At 43.4% G+C, this 13,938-nt stretch overlaps 1 protein-coding gene across 2 annotated transcripts in view; it reads right to left on the bottom strand.

The window, feature by feature from the left end:
* Nucleotides 1–13,938, bottom strand: part of myo5b (myosin VB) — an 83,006-nt gene that overhangs the window by 19,446 nt on the left and 49,622 nt on the right. For both annotated transcript variants that reach the window (XM_035776398.2, XM_035776399.2), the window contains exons 12-23: nt 13,222–13,362; nt 12,555–12,677; nt 9,675–9,758; nt 7,452–7,604; nt 7,119–7,216; nt 4,065–4,151; nt 3,120–3,231; nt 2,339–2,550; nt 1,989–2,145; nt 1,310–1,549; nt 814–1,050; nt 62–155 (exon numbers count right to left, since the gene is read on the bottom strand). In XM_035776398.2, the coding sequence (XP_035632291.2) occupies nt 62–155; nt 814–1,050; nt 1,310–1,549; nt 1,989–2,145; nt 2,339–2,550; nt 3,120–3,231; nt 4,065–4,151; nt 7,119–7,216; nt 7,452–7,604; nt 9,675–9,758; nt 12,555–12,677; nt 13,222–13,362 (1,738 nt within the window). The remainder of the gene's footprint in view (nt 1–61; nt 156–813; nt 1,051–1,309; nt 1,550–1,988; nt 2,146–2,338; nt 2,551–3,119; nt 3,232–4,064; nt 4,152–7,118; nt 7,217–7,451; nt 7,605–9,674; nt 9,759–12,554; nt 12,678–13,221; nt 13,363–13,938) is intronic.

Here is a 13,938-nt window from a genome sequence, read left to right as displayed (position 1 = left end):
ATCACTGTAATAGTGCTATCGTTTACATCTTAGTGGTGTATGAGATCTAAAAAGCATTTACCTTCTGTGCTCTTGGAGTGGTGCAGAATCCTTTGGTTCATCTTCTCCTTTTCACTCTTCAGCAGGGAATTCTCCCTCTCCAACTCCTCCACCCTCTAAGGAAAAAGAACAAGAGCATTAATGAAAGCAATAGAGACGTCAGAAAGAGCATGGTGGCCGTTCAAGAGCGATGCATTTTCTTTCATCGATTTCAATTTTCTACTTCAGACGATAGATGCTACTTACTCTCTACAAGTGAGCAAAAGTTTTGTTTCCCGGTTTCTCTTTAAGTGACTATAAATCTGTCGATCCTGCGTGTGAGGCTCTCATAGTGATGTCAAACGGAGCTAGAGAGCCAGGGACAATTCTTGCATTGTTACAAACTGAATCAAAAGGGCCAAAGAGGGGTGTCTATTACCACTGAGAAAGCCTGAGGCCAATCTACTTAACAATGAGCTTCTTAAGTCAGGTGGTTAAAACAATACAAAAATGTATGCATGATATCACTTCCAGGTCAGTAGAAGACCACTGACACATACAGTTAAATCCACATTGAGATTGTTGGAGAATCAGATTTTCAGTAACTTGACTCTAAAGAGCAAGAATTCAGTAAAACCGCTGCTACCAGCATCTTCTGTAGTTACTCGGACAACTGATGACTGTTTGCACCCACGGGTTTCAAACAGAAGGTTTTATTCTGTCAACATTAGGGCTTTGGAGAACATACAAGGTAAAGGAAAATGACCTTCTCCTCTTCAGTGATTGACAGCTCACCTGTTCAAATCTCATCTTCTCGTTGCTGTGCTCCTCCTCCAGCTTCTTCCTGTGGGCGTGTGCTTCCTGGAGCTCCGCCCTCAGCTTCTCCAGCTCATCCTTCATAGAGGTCAGCTGACTGCCGTCTCCCTGGCGACTGCGCATGGTCTCCAGCTCCTTCTGCAGCTTGTTCACCTCTGAGCCCAGGGAGGCTTTGGCCACCACCAATTGCTCATTCTGAGTCTTCAGATCTTTGGTCTAAACAGTGGGACAGGAGAGAGAGCTCTGTTACTACTATGGGACGTCACATCACTTTCAAATCAATCCCTTTTTAACATAACTTGCAGTCTAGACTAGCCAAAAAAACCTTCGGTGCCAAAATGATTGCAAAGGGAAATATTGACCTTTCATTGACCCGACTTTGTATTATGGCACTCATTGTAGGCTGCTAGCGTTACAGGTCAGTGTACGCCTATAAAAAGTCGCCTGGGTCAGAACCATGCGTCTTTGACTGTACCTGGTCATCCATCTTCCTCTGCAGTTGGACGATCTTGTTCTCCATGCCCGTGTTGAGCTTCTTCAGATGTTGAGCGGACCTCGCCTCAATCTTCAGCTGTTTCAGCTCCCGCTTGGCTCGCATGCGGCGGTAGGCACACTGGATGGTGATGGCGGCGTTCCGTGCCACCTTGAACTTCCTCCTGGTGAGCCAGCCTCGGACATGCTTCTGGATGATCATGGCTTTGTGATGCAGAAGGAACTGGTGTGTGGGGGGGTAGAGATCAGGGACAAGGAACCATTTATTACACTGTACAATGTGATGAGAAATATGCAGTTAACTAGATTTCCCAGTAGGGGGATATTCTAGAGTACTAAATCCAAAGGGAATCTAGAGTATCCGAGAAGGCGCAATAACAGGCAGCATTTATGCGAGGCCCGCCTGATCATATTCCATTTCAAATCCGAGCACTTCGCCTCCAATTTTCCAGTCACACAAACAGGACAAGTCCAAGACTGAGGCATCTTCCCAGGGTACTCTTTACTCCTGATAGAGATCTAAGAGAGATCTAACCACAGATAGCTTCAACATGAATACAGTGCGGGATTGGGAACAAATGAGAGTGTATACAAAATCCAGGATAAAAAAAGGTCAAAGGTAAACCAGTGACATAACAGGTAGTGTGTTGTGGTTGTAGTACCTCCTGGAAGATCCTGCGGGTGAACATGCCCCTGGTAAAGGCCTGGATGGTGACAACAGCCTGTCTCACCCTCAGATAGGCCGTCCGCTCTCGGACCATACGATACTGCTTCTGACAGATAACAGCAGCGCGGGTTAGACGCAGCTGCTCCGCATACCTGAGAAAGACAGCAAAAAGGAGGAGGACACGGAAATTAGTGACAACACTGGCACCGATATTGATTTAAAAAAAATGTTAAACTTGTTCACGACCCTTGTAGTGTGATTTATCAAGAAGTTCCCTCGTGGGAAGAATTCTGAATTGACCAGCTACTTTGTTAGTCTAGCAGAACGTTGTGCTTCTCCTCTCACCTGCGGGCCATGTAACCGCGGCCAAATCTCTGCAAGGTGATGGCAGACTTGCGTATCTTCTTGTAGCGGACCATCTGTAGCCAGCGTCGCACTGTCTTCTGGATCTTGATGCAGGCGGAGCGGAACTTGTCTGCCCTCAGCTTCTCCAGGTAGGCCACTTGGCCCGCCCGAAAGAAGATCTTGGTCTTACCAAACTGGAACTTGTCTGGATCCTGGTGAGGGACCAGTCATTCATTCATTCAGTTAAATGGAACTTCAGCTCGATCAACTGAGCATCAAGGCAGCTAGTTAAGTGGATGTTATCAAACACAAGGTTAAATAGTCCCCCCCCCCCACCTCCCCTAAGGAATCCATGACATACTGTCCAAGGCACATTCAAATGATATTCCTGTAATAATGTATTAATAACATGATTCATCTCAGAATGTGTATGATGAATTCTCCACTGAGAACACAACGGGGTTTGTCCATTAGGACTGAAACTCATGACCTGCCTTTTTACATCCCCATTCCCACAGGTTCATATATTCAAAACCCGTTGTCTCTCAATACTGGAAAAGTTAACATGTACTGTATCAGAGCAGACATGCAGTAGGTTCAATAATGCAAAGATGGACTGGCCCTGAAGGAGTTAGGGAGCTCCGTTGAAGAGAACAACATCCTTTAACCATGGGAGGTTCACCATGGGAGGTTCACCATGGGAGGAACAAAAGTGATCCTTTCTATTCATTCATTTCCTTTCCTATCCTGCTTGGGGCTTTAGGGTGGAAATATTTCGTACCTTGACCAGGGTCTCTAGTAGGTTCCTACACACCAGTTTCTTGTCTCCTACGGTCATATCTGACTTCTTCATGAGGACTCTGTATCTGTTGAAGAAGTCTGGGTACGTCCACCTGGAATCACATAGGACTGGCTGAGATGCAAGTCAAACACACACAGCCCAAATCTGAAACAGGCATATTTTAATCCGTGAAAAAGGAAAACATTTGTATTATTTTGAACAAAACAAAATTGTAAAAAAATGTCCTTACCACTTCCACACAACATAAAGGCATGATTATTGTTAATCTCTAGTTTCTTTTTGGTTTGCAACCATGAGCAGGTCAGGACTACTGTCAGTCCTCTAGACTGGAAACAGTAAGACTGCATAAGACAAAGTACCGCGTGAGAAAGTGCAATCTGTTTTATGCTGTGTAACGGAATCAAATTGTTATTAAGAGGGTTTTCGTGCTCTGTGGTGAATTGCTCTCCTGCTGTTCTCCCTCAGGGAAGCACGTACCTCAGGGGAGACGGAATTCAATTTCCTCCCTGCTTAGGACGACCGAGAAAGTTCAATGATGGCGCAATAAAAACAGACAGAGGAAGAGCCTCCGTCCAGGCAGCACAAATTACGGAAGTGACATGCCCATTACATCACCAGGAGTCGCATCACAATCCCATTGTATTACAATATATATAATAATAATAATAATAATAATAATAATAATAAGCCATTTAGCAGACATTTTTATCCAAAGTGACAGACAGCCTCGCGCGCATATTTTTTTTATATGGATGGCCCCAGCGGGAATCAAACCCTCGCCCCTTGGCGTTGCAAATCGCAATGCTCTACCAACTGACCCACACAGGACCAATCAATTTCTGTGCTTCCACTATCTATTGCACACAGCAGATAACTTGGCCACCTGTGTAACGGTAGTGCTCTGTGTGTGAGAAGCAATCTTACCTTGATGGGTACCCAGCAGCACTGATGCGGATGGTCTCCAGGACTCCACATGCCCTCAGTTGCTGCACAGCTCTCCTGGAGTCAAACCTGCAACAGAGAGAGGGACAAAAGAACACGTATACAACGTTTTAAAAAAAAACACAATGGAAACACAGCATTCTGGGAGTAGGGTTAATTATCATACATATACACAGGTAAAGGCCATTTCCCTCTCCCTACTGTACCTGAGCTTAAGCTTCCCCTTCATTATTGTACACATCTCCACTAGGCAGAAGACAGAAGCATTGAGAGGTGGTTAATGCTAGTCAGCTAGGTGCTGCCTGGGTAGACTGACTGTGTCCCTACATACAGCCGTCTGTATGTTTGCTAAAGTCCAGCCACAGCATGTGACCAAGGCACATCATTCGATTTAGAGACCTTGAAGAGGCATTTGTGCGAAAGAATGCATCAAGAAGATGGCAACATAACCTGACCTCTCCTTCTGTCCTGTCGACAATGTGTGCTGTCGTAGAAAAGCATTAGAACACAAGACAATTCTTTAAATCGACCTCGAAAAACAACAACCTAGGATATCTAGTGTGCTGGCTTAAATGCCCCAGTCAACACTGCTTATCAAGACAACATTGTTTATTGAAAAGCAGTCTTTATTTTGGACGGGAGTTTCTGGTAACAGTCAACATGGTTGTGCCACTGTGAGCAAGAGAATCTGTTATTGAGTCAGAGGACTTGAGAGAGTTATTCAGCAAGAGACAGAATCAGCACCTCAGGCTACACTCGGGTCTAGGCAACCAAAGAACAAACAGCACACGCAGGTTATGTCTCTCTCTCTGTCTGTCACACACAGTACTCTCTCCTGTTTGTCTTTTCCCACGACTCCATGCATGTTTATTAGTGTTCTGTATACATAAGAAAAATTACCTCACAATGACCAGACCACGTTTAAATAAGAATGGCAGACCACATATTAGGCTCCAAGATCTGAATAGTGAAGCCAGTCACGGTAAGAAGTTGGCTTCTGATTCTTAAACCCACTGTACACAAACATACACACAGAACAGAGCCCTCTTTGTTTACAGTAATACTGTACCGGTGGGTGCAGAAGTCCCAAAAGCACCTCTTCCACTAAAAATGAGCAAGATTTTTCAGTCAACATGAAAAAGTTTGCTAATCCAAACAACTTGGCTATTTGAGCAGAGAAGTTACATGAGACAGACAAGACACACACACTCTTCCGTATTCTGTTGCCTACATACAGTTGAAGTCGGAAGTTTACATACACTTAGGTTGAAGTCATTAAAACTTGTTTTTCAACCACTCTACAAATTTCTTGTTAACAAACTATAGTTTTAGCTAGTCGTTTAGGACATCTACTTTGTGCATGACAAGTAATTTTTCCAACAATTGTTTACAAACAGATTATTTCACTTATAATTCACTGTATCACAATTTCAGTGGGTCAGAAGTTTACATACACTAAGTTGACTGTGCCTTTGAACAGCTTGGAAAATTCCATAAAATGATGCCATGGCTTTAGAAGCTTCTGATGGGCTTCCAAAGGCTTCTGATAGGCTAATTGACATAATTTGAGTCAATTGCAGTAACCTCTTTGCTTGACATCATGGGAAAATCAAAAGAAATCAGCCAAGAACTCAGATTATTTATTTTTTTAGACCTCCACAAGTCTAGTTCATCCTTGGGAGCAATTTCCAAATGCCTGAAGATACCATGTTCATCTGTACAAACAATAGTCCGCAAGTATAAACACCATGGGACCACGCAGCCGTCATACCGCTCAGGAAGGAGACGCGTTCGGTCTCCTAGAGATGAACGTACGTTGGTGCGAAAAGTGCAAATTAATCCAAGAACAACAGCAAAGGACCTTGTGAAGATGCTGGAGGAAACAGGTACAAAAGTATCAATATCCACAGTAATACGAGTCCAATATCTACATAACCTGAAAGGCCGCTCACCGAGGAAGAAGCCACTGCTCCAAAACCGGCATAAAAAAGCCAGATTACGTTTTGCAACTACACATGGGGACAAAGATCGTACTTTTTGGAGGAATGTCCTCTGGTCTGATGAAGCAAAAATATAACTGTTTGGTCATAATGACCATCGTTATGTTTGGAGGAAAAAGGGGGAGAAAAGGGGGAAGAACACCATCCCAACCGTGAAGCACAGGGGTGGCAGCATCATGTTGTGGGGGTGCTTTGCTGCAGGAGGGACTGGTGCACTTCACAAAACAGATGGCAGCATGAGGATGGAAAATGAAATGGATAATTTGAAGCAATATCTCAAGACATCAGTCAGGAAGTTAAAGCTTGGTCGCAAATGGATCTTCCAAATGGACAATGACCCCAAGCATACTTCCAAAGTTGTGGCAAAATGGCTTAAGGACAACAAAGTCTAGGCATTGGAGTGGCCATCACAAAGCCCTGACCTCAATCCCATAGAAAATTTGTGGGCAGAACTGAAAAAGCATGTGCGAGCAAGGATGCCGACAAACCTGACTCAGTTACACCAGCTCTGTCAGGAGGAATGGGCCAAAATTTGCCCAATTATTATTGTGGGAAGCTTGTGGAAGGCTACCCAAAACATTTGACCAAAGTTAAACAATTTAAAAAGGCAAAACTATCAAATACTAATTGAGTGTATGCAAACTTCTGACCCACTGGGAATGTGATGAAAGAAATTAAAGCTGAAATAAATCATTCTCTCTACTATTATTCAGACATTTCACATTCCTAAAATAAAGTGGTCATCCTAATTGACCTACGACAGGGAATTTTTACTACGATTAAATGTCAGGAATGTCAGAATAACTGAGTTTAAATTTAAATATATGTGTGTCCTTTCTAGGGAGTTTTTCCTAGCCACTGTGCTTCTACACCTGCATTGCTTGCTGTTTGGGGTTTAAGGCTGGGTTTCTGTACAGCACTTTGTGACATCAGCTGATGTAAGAAGGGCTTTATAAATACATTTGATTTGGCTAAGGTGTATGTAAACTTCTGACTTCAACTGTACACCGTCACTGAAAAACAAATATTTACTCACGAGAATGCCTCCTTCTCATCATTAGGCTTGATGCAACGCACATAGTGGGGGGTGGTGGCATTCAGGGTCTCCATGAGAAGCTGCAGGGAGCTGCGGAACTACAGTGCACAGAGGAACGGAGGATGAGAAGTACTGCAAATGCTAAGTTTGACAAAAAAAACTGTTTAATCCCACCAATCATTGTAAAAATACAGACTTGTTACGTCATTGCTTCCTAATGAAAGGTTAAAGACATTGTTAAGAAAATGACTATGACACTAACACAGACACAGACAGGCTCCTGTCCAAAGGCACACTGATTGAACTCATGATGGTGTCACAGAGGATGCTAACCTGGTGGCCCACGGTTTTCCTGTGTTCCTTGTTGGGGACTTTAGGTGTCGGTTTGGCTGAGCGCACGTTGATCCTGGAGGACTTGCTGGAAGAAGACGTGGAGCTGCTTCCGTCTTTATTAGTGTCCTGGAACAGATCCGCCACGAGCTGAAACTGGGAGAGGGGGAACATCATTAATATGTTTATCAGATTGTTTCATCCAAAACAAATGAGCATAAAACAGATGATATAAGCCATTTTACAGCCGGATAACAACATAAATTCACCGACCCGCACAAAAAAAGTGGCGTTGAATTTCCACAAAAAAATATTTTTCATAAGATATATTTTTTGCATAGTGCTGTACTGTAGGATCCAGTGTAATGGCAGGGCGGGTGTGTTAAAGAACACTGATGAGACTACAGTAATGAAAAGCATGGCTGAACAGGACGTCAATAAACCAGCATTAAGGCGTCTGTCAGGATGGTCCTGTAGTCATATCTCCACAGCAGAACCAGTGAAGGTGAACAATTTGAGTGTCAAGCAGCAGCATCCACGTATTTGCGGTGGATGCAGAGGGAACATTGATTATAGCATAATAATATCTCAGTCACAGATAAGGCTGGTGCGGTAAAACAGTACTAATAGACTGCAGTGTAGTCCCACCATCCATACTGATAACTATTCTCTCATGCCAAACTTGCAACAACAACAAAAAAATCTGAAATTAACACGACATTCCTTTCGGAAAATGTTTCCTTTATCACTTTGCAAACAATATGCTCTGTAAGCAGGATTGGACTTCTATCAAAGATTCATGGAGGTTCCTTGATCCCTCCACCTCCTCTGGCTTGGGGTACAGCTCAGGTACCTCAGAGTTAGCAGGGCTTTCAGGTTGTGCGAGATGATAATAATGGTCCATTGAGGAAAGACTTATCGGCTGGAGGAAGTTTCATGACCCTCACATGACCTCCAAGGCTCTACAATGTTGATCGGTTTCTGAATCACTGTCAGCTAGATATGGGGGGGTTTAAACAAGCTAGGGGCTCTTGCCAAGTTCTCAACTACTGATCAAAATTGACATTAAAAAATCAGTTGAAATGAGACAAAAAAATGCAGCACAGCATATTGTACAATATTGAGACGTGCTATGTCTTTATCACTGATTTTGTTTAGGAAACCTTATTGCAGCATTTCCCAAACTCGGTCCTATCCATGCTGTTCAATGGAGCTTGGTGCCTTTCTGATACTGAATAGATTTGGCACAGACAAGATGCTTTTAGACAGAACATAAAATATGAAATCTCTCCTTGCCTCTCAATATTCCTTCTCATTTGCACACTCTTAATGGCTATTGCATTAGTAATGCTGAGGAGAGGATTTTGGCGAGAGGGAGACGAGATGGATGAAAGAGAAAGGGCTGAATATGAGATGCCTAATACGAGATGAAGTGAACTAAAGTTGGTATTTGTCCCAAAGAGAGTGGCAGAGAGGTGGAACTGAACAGAAATGACTGAGAAAGCTAATGCACTTTTGGCTCTCACCACTTAATCAGTTAAAAAGTTCATGCAGAGAACATGAGCTGAAATTAGGTTCCAATCAAGCAGTTTGAGTTTAGCTGGGAGAGGCAGGAGTCAGCGGATCTCTAGAAAGTGTGTGTGTGTGTGTGTGTGTGTGTGTGTGTGTGTGTGTGTGTGTGTGTGTGTGTGTGTGTGACAATTCATCTGCAATATATTAGAATTTTACATTTACATTTACAATTACAAAGAATTTTGATCTGACATCTTAATTTACGTTTCATGTATTTCTAATGAGAATGTAAATCAGGATTTAAACTTCAGGGTTCATGTGAAGCGTTGCCAAGTTGTCAGTCTGGCTTTAAACAACAACTATATCTGATAGGAGCTATACTTCCCATCATATGAACCTGTGAAATGCTTCCAACTTGCCACTTTCTAAATCGTGTTACTTTCTTTTGCGTCGTTGCACTCTATCCCAAAACTGAAGCCTCTTTCGGCAGTAATCTAATTTGGTAAAAAACTTTTACGGTGCTGCTTTTCCAAGAAAGAAGAGTCCACACACACGGTTAAATGAGTTAGAGCTTAAATACATAATTCTTTGCGACATGGTTTCTGCATTTAAGTGGTCAGAGTGGGCTGTTCAGTGTGAGTTGAAGTGTCCACTAGAAGCATTTTGATGATTGTGTCATTGGGGTAGTGATCTAATGACATTGTTTTATCTCACCTTGCTGGCCTTCAGAATGTTGATGTGTTCCTCGTAGACGGTGTCTCTGTTCTTCTCCAGGAAGCCATCACACTGGTACTCAACCTGCCAAGGGCGGGAGGGGAACAGAGATATACATACATATACGTATATAACAGACTACACTTCACAGTCATATAAACTGACAACTCAATTAGCAAACATTTAAATCAACTATGGTAATTATGTACAATAGGGACTGAGGGTTGTTTGTTCAAATCCCAGGTGGCCCATAGAGTCCTGCTGTTGTGTCCCACAGCGATGCACTTACAGGAACCGTCAACAAACATCCAGCGGTCCATTGAATAATTTAAAGCATGTGGCAGTTTAAACAGAAGCATTTACTGAACATGGGGGGAAAAAGAAGATGTACCAGATTAGCAAACAATGTTTATTTATAAAAAAGTCCTATGTAAAATAACAAGGAAATCCCTCCGTCAGTCAGTCAGTCTATCGTCCTTCCCTTTTGTCTGTCCATTAGAAGCCCCAGCCTTTAGGCAGTCTGGTGTCACACACACCCCTGCTCTGTCCTCTTTCTCACAGATAGGGTTGCAGGCTGTTTGAAATTGTACAGCCGTGGCCAAAAGTTTTGAGAAGGACACAAATATTCATTTCCACAAAGTTTGCTGCTTCAGTGTATTTAGAATTTTTTGTCAGATGTTACTATGGGAAACGGAAGTATAATTACAAGCATTTCATAAGTGTCAAATGCTTTTATTGACAATTACATGAAGTTGATGCAAAGAGTTCATATTTGCAGTGTTGACCCTTCTTTTTCAAGACCTCTGCAATCCGCCCTGGCATGTTGTCAATTAACTTCTGGGCCACATCCTGACTGATGGCAGCCCATTCTTGCATAATCAATGCTTGAAGTTTGTCAGAATTTGTGGGGTTTTGTTTGTCCACCCGCCTCTTGAGGATTGACCACAAGTTCTCAATGGGATTAAGATCTGGGGAGTTTCCTGGCCATGGACCCAAAATATTGATGTTTTGTTCCCAGAGCCACATAGTTATCACTTTCGCCTTATGGCACGGTGCCCCATCATGCTGGAAAAGTCATTGTTCGTCACCAAACTGTTCCTGGATGGTTGGGAGAAGTTGCTCTCAAAGAATGTGTTGGTACCATTCTTTATTCATGGCTGTGTTCTTAGGCAAAATTGTGAGTGAGCCCACTCCCTTGGCTGAGAAGCAATCCCTCACATGAATGGTCTCAGGATGCTTTACTGTTGGCTTGACACAGGACTGATGGTAGCGCTCACCTTTTCTTCTCCGGACAAGCTTTTTTCCGGATTCCCCAAACAATCGGAAAGGGGATTCATCAGAGAAAATTACTTTACCCCAGTCCTCAGCAGTTCAATCCCTGTACCCGTTGCAGAATATCAGTCTGTCCCTGATGTTTTCCCTGGAGAGAAGTGGCTTCTTTGCTACCCTTCTTGACACCAGGCTATCCTCAAACTCTTCGCCTCACAGTGCATGCAGATGCACTCACACCTGCCTTCTGCCATTCCTGAGCAAGCTCTGTACTGGTGGTGCCCCGATCCCGCAGCTGAATCAACTTTAGGAGACAGTCCTGGTGCTTGCTGGACTTTCTTGTGCACCCTGAAGCCTTCTTCAAAACAATTGAACCGCTCTCCTTGAAGTTCTTGATTATCTGATAAATGGTTGATTTAGGTGCAATCTTACTGGCAGCAATATCCTTCTTGCCTGTGAAGTCCTTTTTGTGCAAAGTAAGATGACGGCACGTGTTTCCTTGCAGGTAACATGGTTGACAGAGGAAGAACAATGATTCCAAGCACCACCCTCCTTTTGAAGCTTCCAGTCTGTTATTCAAGCTCAATCAGCATGACAGAGTGATCTCCAGCCTTGTCCTCGTCAACACTCACACCTGTGTTAACGAGAGAATCACTGCCATGATGTCAGCTGGTCCTATTGTGGCAGGGCTGAAATGCAGTGGAAATGTTTTTGGGGGATTCAGTTCATTTGCATGGCAAAGAGGGACTTTGCAACTAATTGCAATTCATCTGATCACTCTTCATAACATTCTGGAGTATATGCCATCATACAAACTGAGGCAGCAGACTTTGTGAAAATTAATATTTGTGTCATTCTCAAAACTTCCGGCCACGACTGTACAACTAGCGAGAGAGAGGAAGAACAGTAATTGAATGCAGATCCTACTCCTTTTCACTCGAAGAGTTAGACGAAGAGAAACACCCCAAGGGAATCGGTTTAATACCATCTTAACAGAGGAGAGCTGGGGAAATCCTATCTACATTAACAGGACTCTCTCGTCCCACTCTAGCCACTCACATCCCTAGCTTTTCACGGAAATTACCACGGTAAATAAAAGGACATTGCTACAGCTGCCTGCCTTTCATCTGTTTACATGACCCACTTTAGGCAGACACACAGGCCGTCCTTTCTACGTAGTGCCAGCTCCTCTGCGTAGGAGCGCTGCTCTTTGAGTTAATTAGAGCTTGTGTATGTGTCATAAGGAGGAGGGGTGACATTGCAGGGCCAATGAGATCACTCACAATAATACTAACACACAAAGCCTCTCTGATGAGTCATCATGGGATAATCATATTAGCTCTTTTCAGGCAAAGCCCCTGCAATGAGAGTGATTCATGTCAGGTCCTTTGAATAGCACAATTTGTAGATGTTCCCAATTATTCAGCCAGGTATACTGAATCAGTTTGGTTTAAACACACAACCTTGCTTAAGGACAGAAACAATAGGATTTCCCGGCCAAAATGACATTTGAACCAACAGCCTAGCATCAGGTCAATTTTCACCTAACTGAAGAGCCATACGTACAGGTGCTTTTCATGTGAAACATGTCTCTAGGCTGGGTCTACCCACCTTATCAGCAAAGTGAATGATAATGAAAGATATGTTGGACATCCGTGGTTTCTGGAAATGGACACTGCTTGAAAGGCGATCGTACAGCTTCTGGCACCAGTTCTGATCTGTCCCTTTGGGCACCTGTAGCAGCAGCAGGTGAGGGGGAAATAAAGGAGAAATATTATATAAAACCATGAAGGAAACCAAAACTTTCTATCCAGGTTAGCTGTGCTCAGAATAACAATTATTTTGAGGTTGTTCCAAATGATCGTCAATAACTTCAAAGGGCTGTGGGATGAGGATGAGTGAAATAAATAAGTCATCAGTTTTGTTGCAAAGTCCTCAACTCCGATAACAATCTGGATGCAGGCAGGGGAAAACAGACGCAGGCCACACTGTGCACCTATGAATGCAGGATGAATCCCATTAACTGAGACCAGAGGTTTAAAACGCAGGGATCCGCAGTGTGTTCCGCTCTGCTCCCTCCAGACCAAAACACAGGAGATTGTTAAAACACCTGTGACTGCTAAAGTGCATTCAGCGTTAAAACTCCTCCAGTAGCCAATTGTTCATATACACTTCCCCGCTAATGCATCCCAAAAAGAGAAGTTAAGAACTACTGGAGCAAGGACAGAATTCAGGATTAAAGACGAATACATGATGTATGTAAGACCGGGTACTCCACCTTGCACTCCTCATCCAGCAGGTCCAGAATGCCCAGCTTGGCCTCGATGAGGTCGATACACGGCTGGTTGTCATAGAAGTCGATGAGCGTCCAGGGGATCTGCTCCTTCATGTACTCCTCCTGCTCCAGCTTGAACACATGCTGAGGACACAGAGAGACAGTCCCACAGTGAGCTACAGCACAGTAGGTTATCAGTTAGACTAAGTCCTGAATTATTTCACTTGAAAACATTCATGTTGAGTCATGAGGTTAACCGCTAGAAGTTCTCAGGTCTCCTCTACTGAACATTGGAATATAAGGTAGAAAGCTACACTGAGTGTGCAAAACATTAGGAACACCATCCTAATATTGAGTTGCAACCCCTTTCACCCTAAGAGCTACCTCAATTCATCAGGGGCATGTATACTCCAGTTGTGTGAAGTCGGCTGGATGTCCTTTGGGTGGTGGACCATTTTTGATACATACTGGAAGCTGTTGAGCGTGAAAAGAATTGCAACACTGTTGAGTTTAACACACTCAAACCGGTGTGCCTGGCACCTACTACCATACCCCATTCAAAAGGCACTTAACTATTTTGTCTTGCCCATTCACCCTCTGAATGGCACACATACACAATCCATGTTTCAAGGCTTAAAAATCCTTCTTTAACCGGTCTCCTCCCTTTCATCGACACCGATTGAAGTGGATTTAACAGGTAACATCAATAAGGGATCATAT

Source organism: Oncorhynchus keta, chromosome 9 (genome assembly GCF_023373465.1).
Source record: "Oncorhynchus keta strain PuntledgeMale-10-30-2019 chromosome 9, Oket_V2, whole genome shotgun sequence".
Lineage (NCBI taxonomy): Eukaryota > Metazoa > Chordata > Actinopteri > Salmoniformes > Salmonidae > Oncorhynchus > Oncorhynchus keta.
Note: the sequence above shows the minus strand (reverse complement) of the source record. Positions and strands in the feature narration are given on the sequence as shown.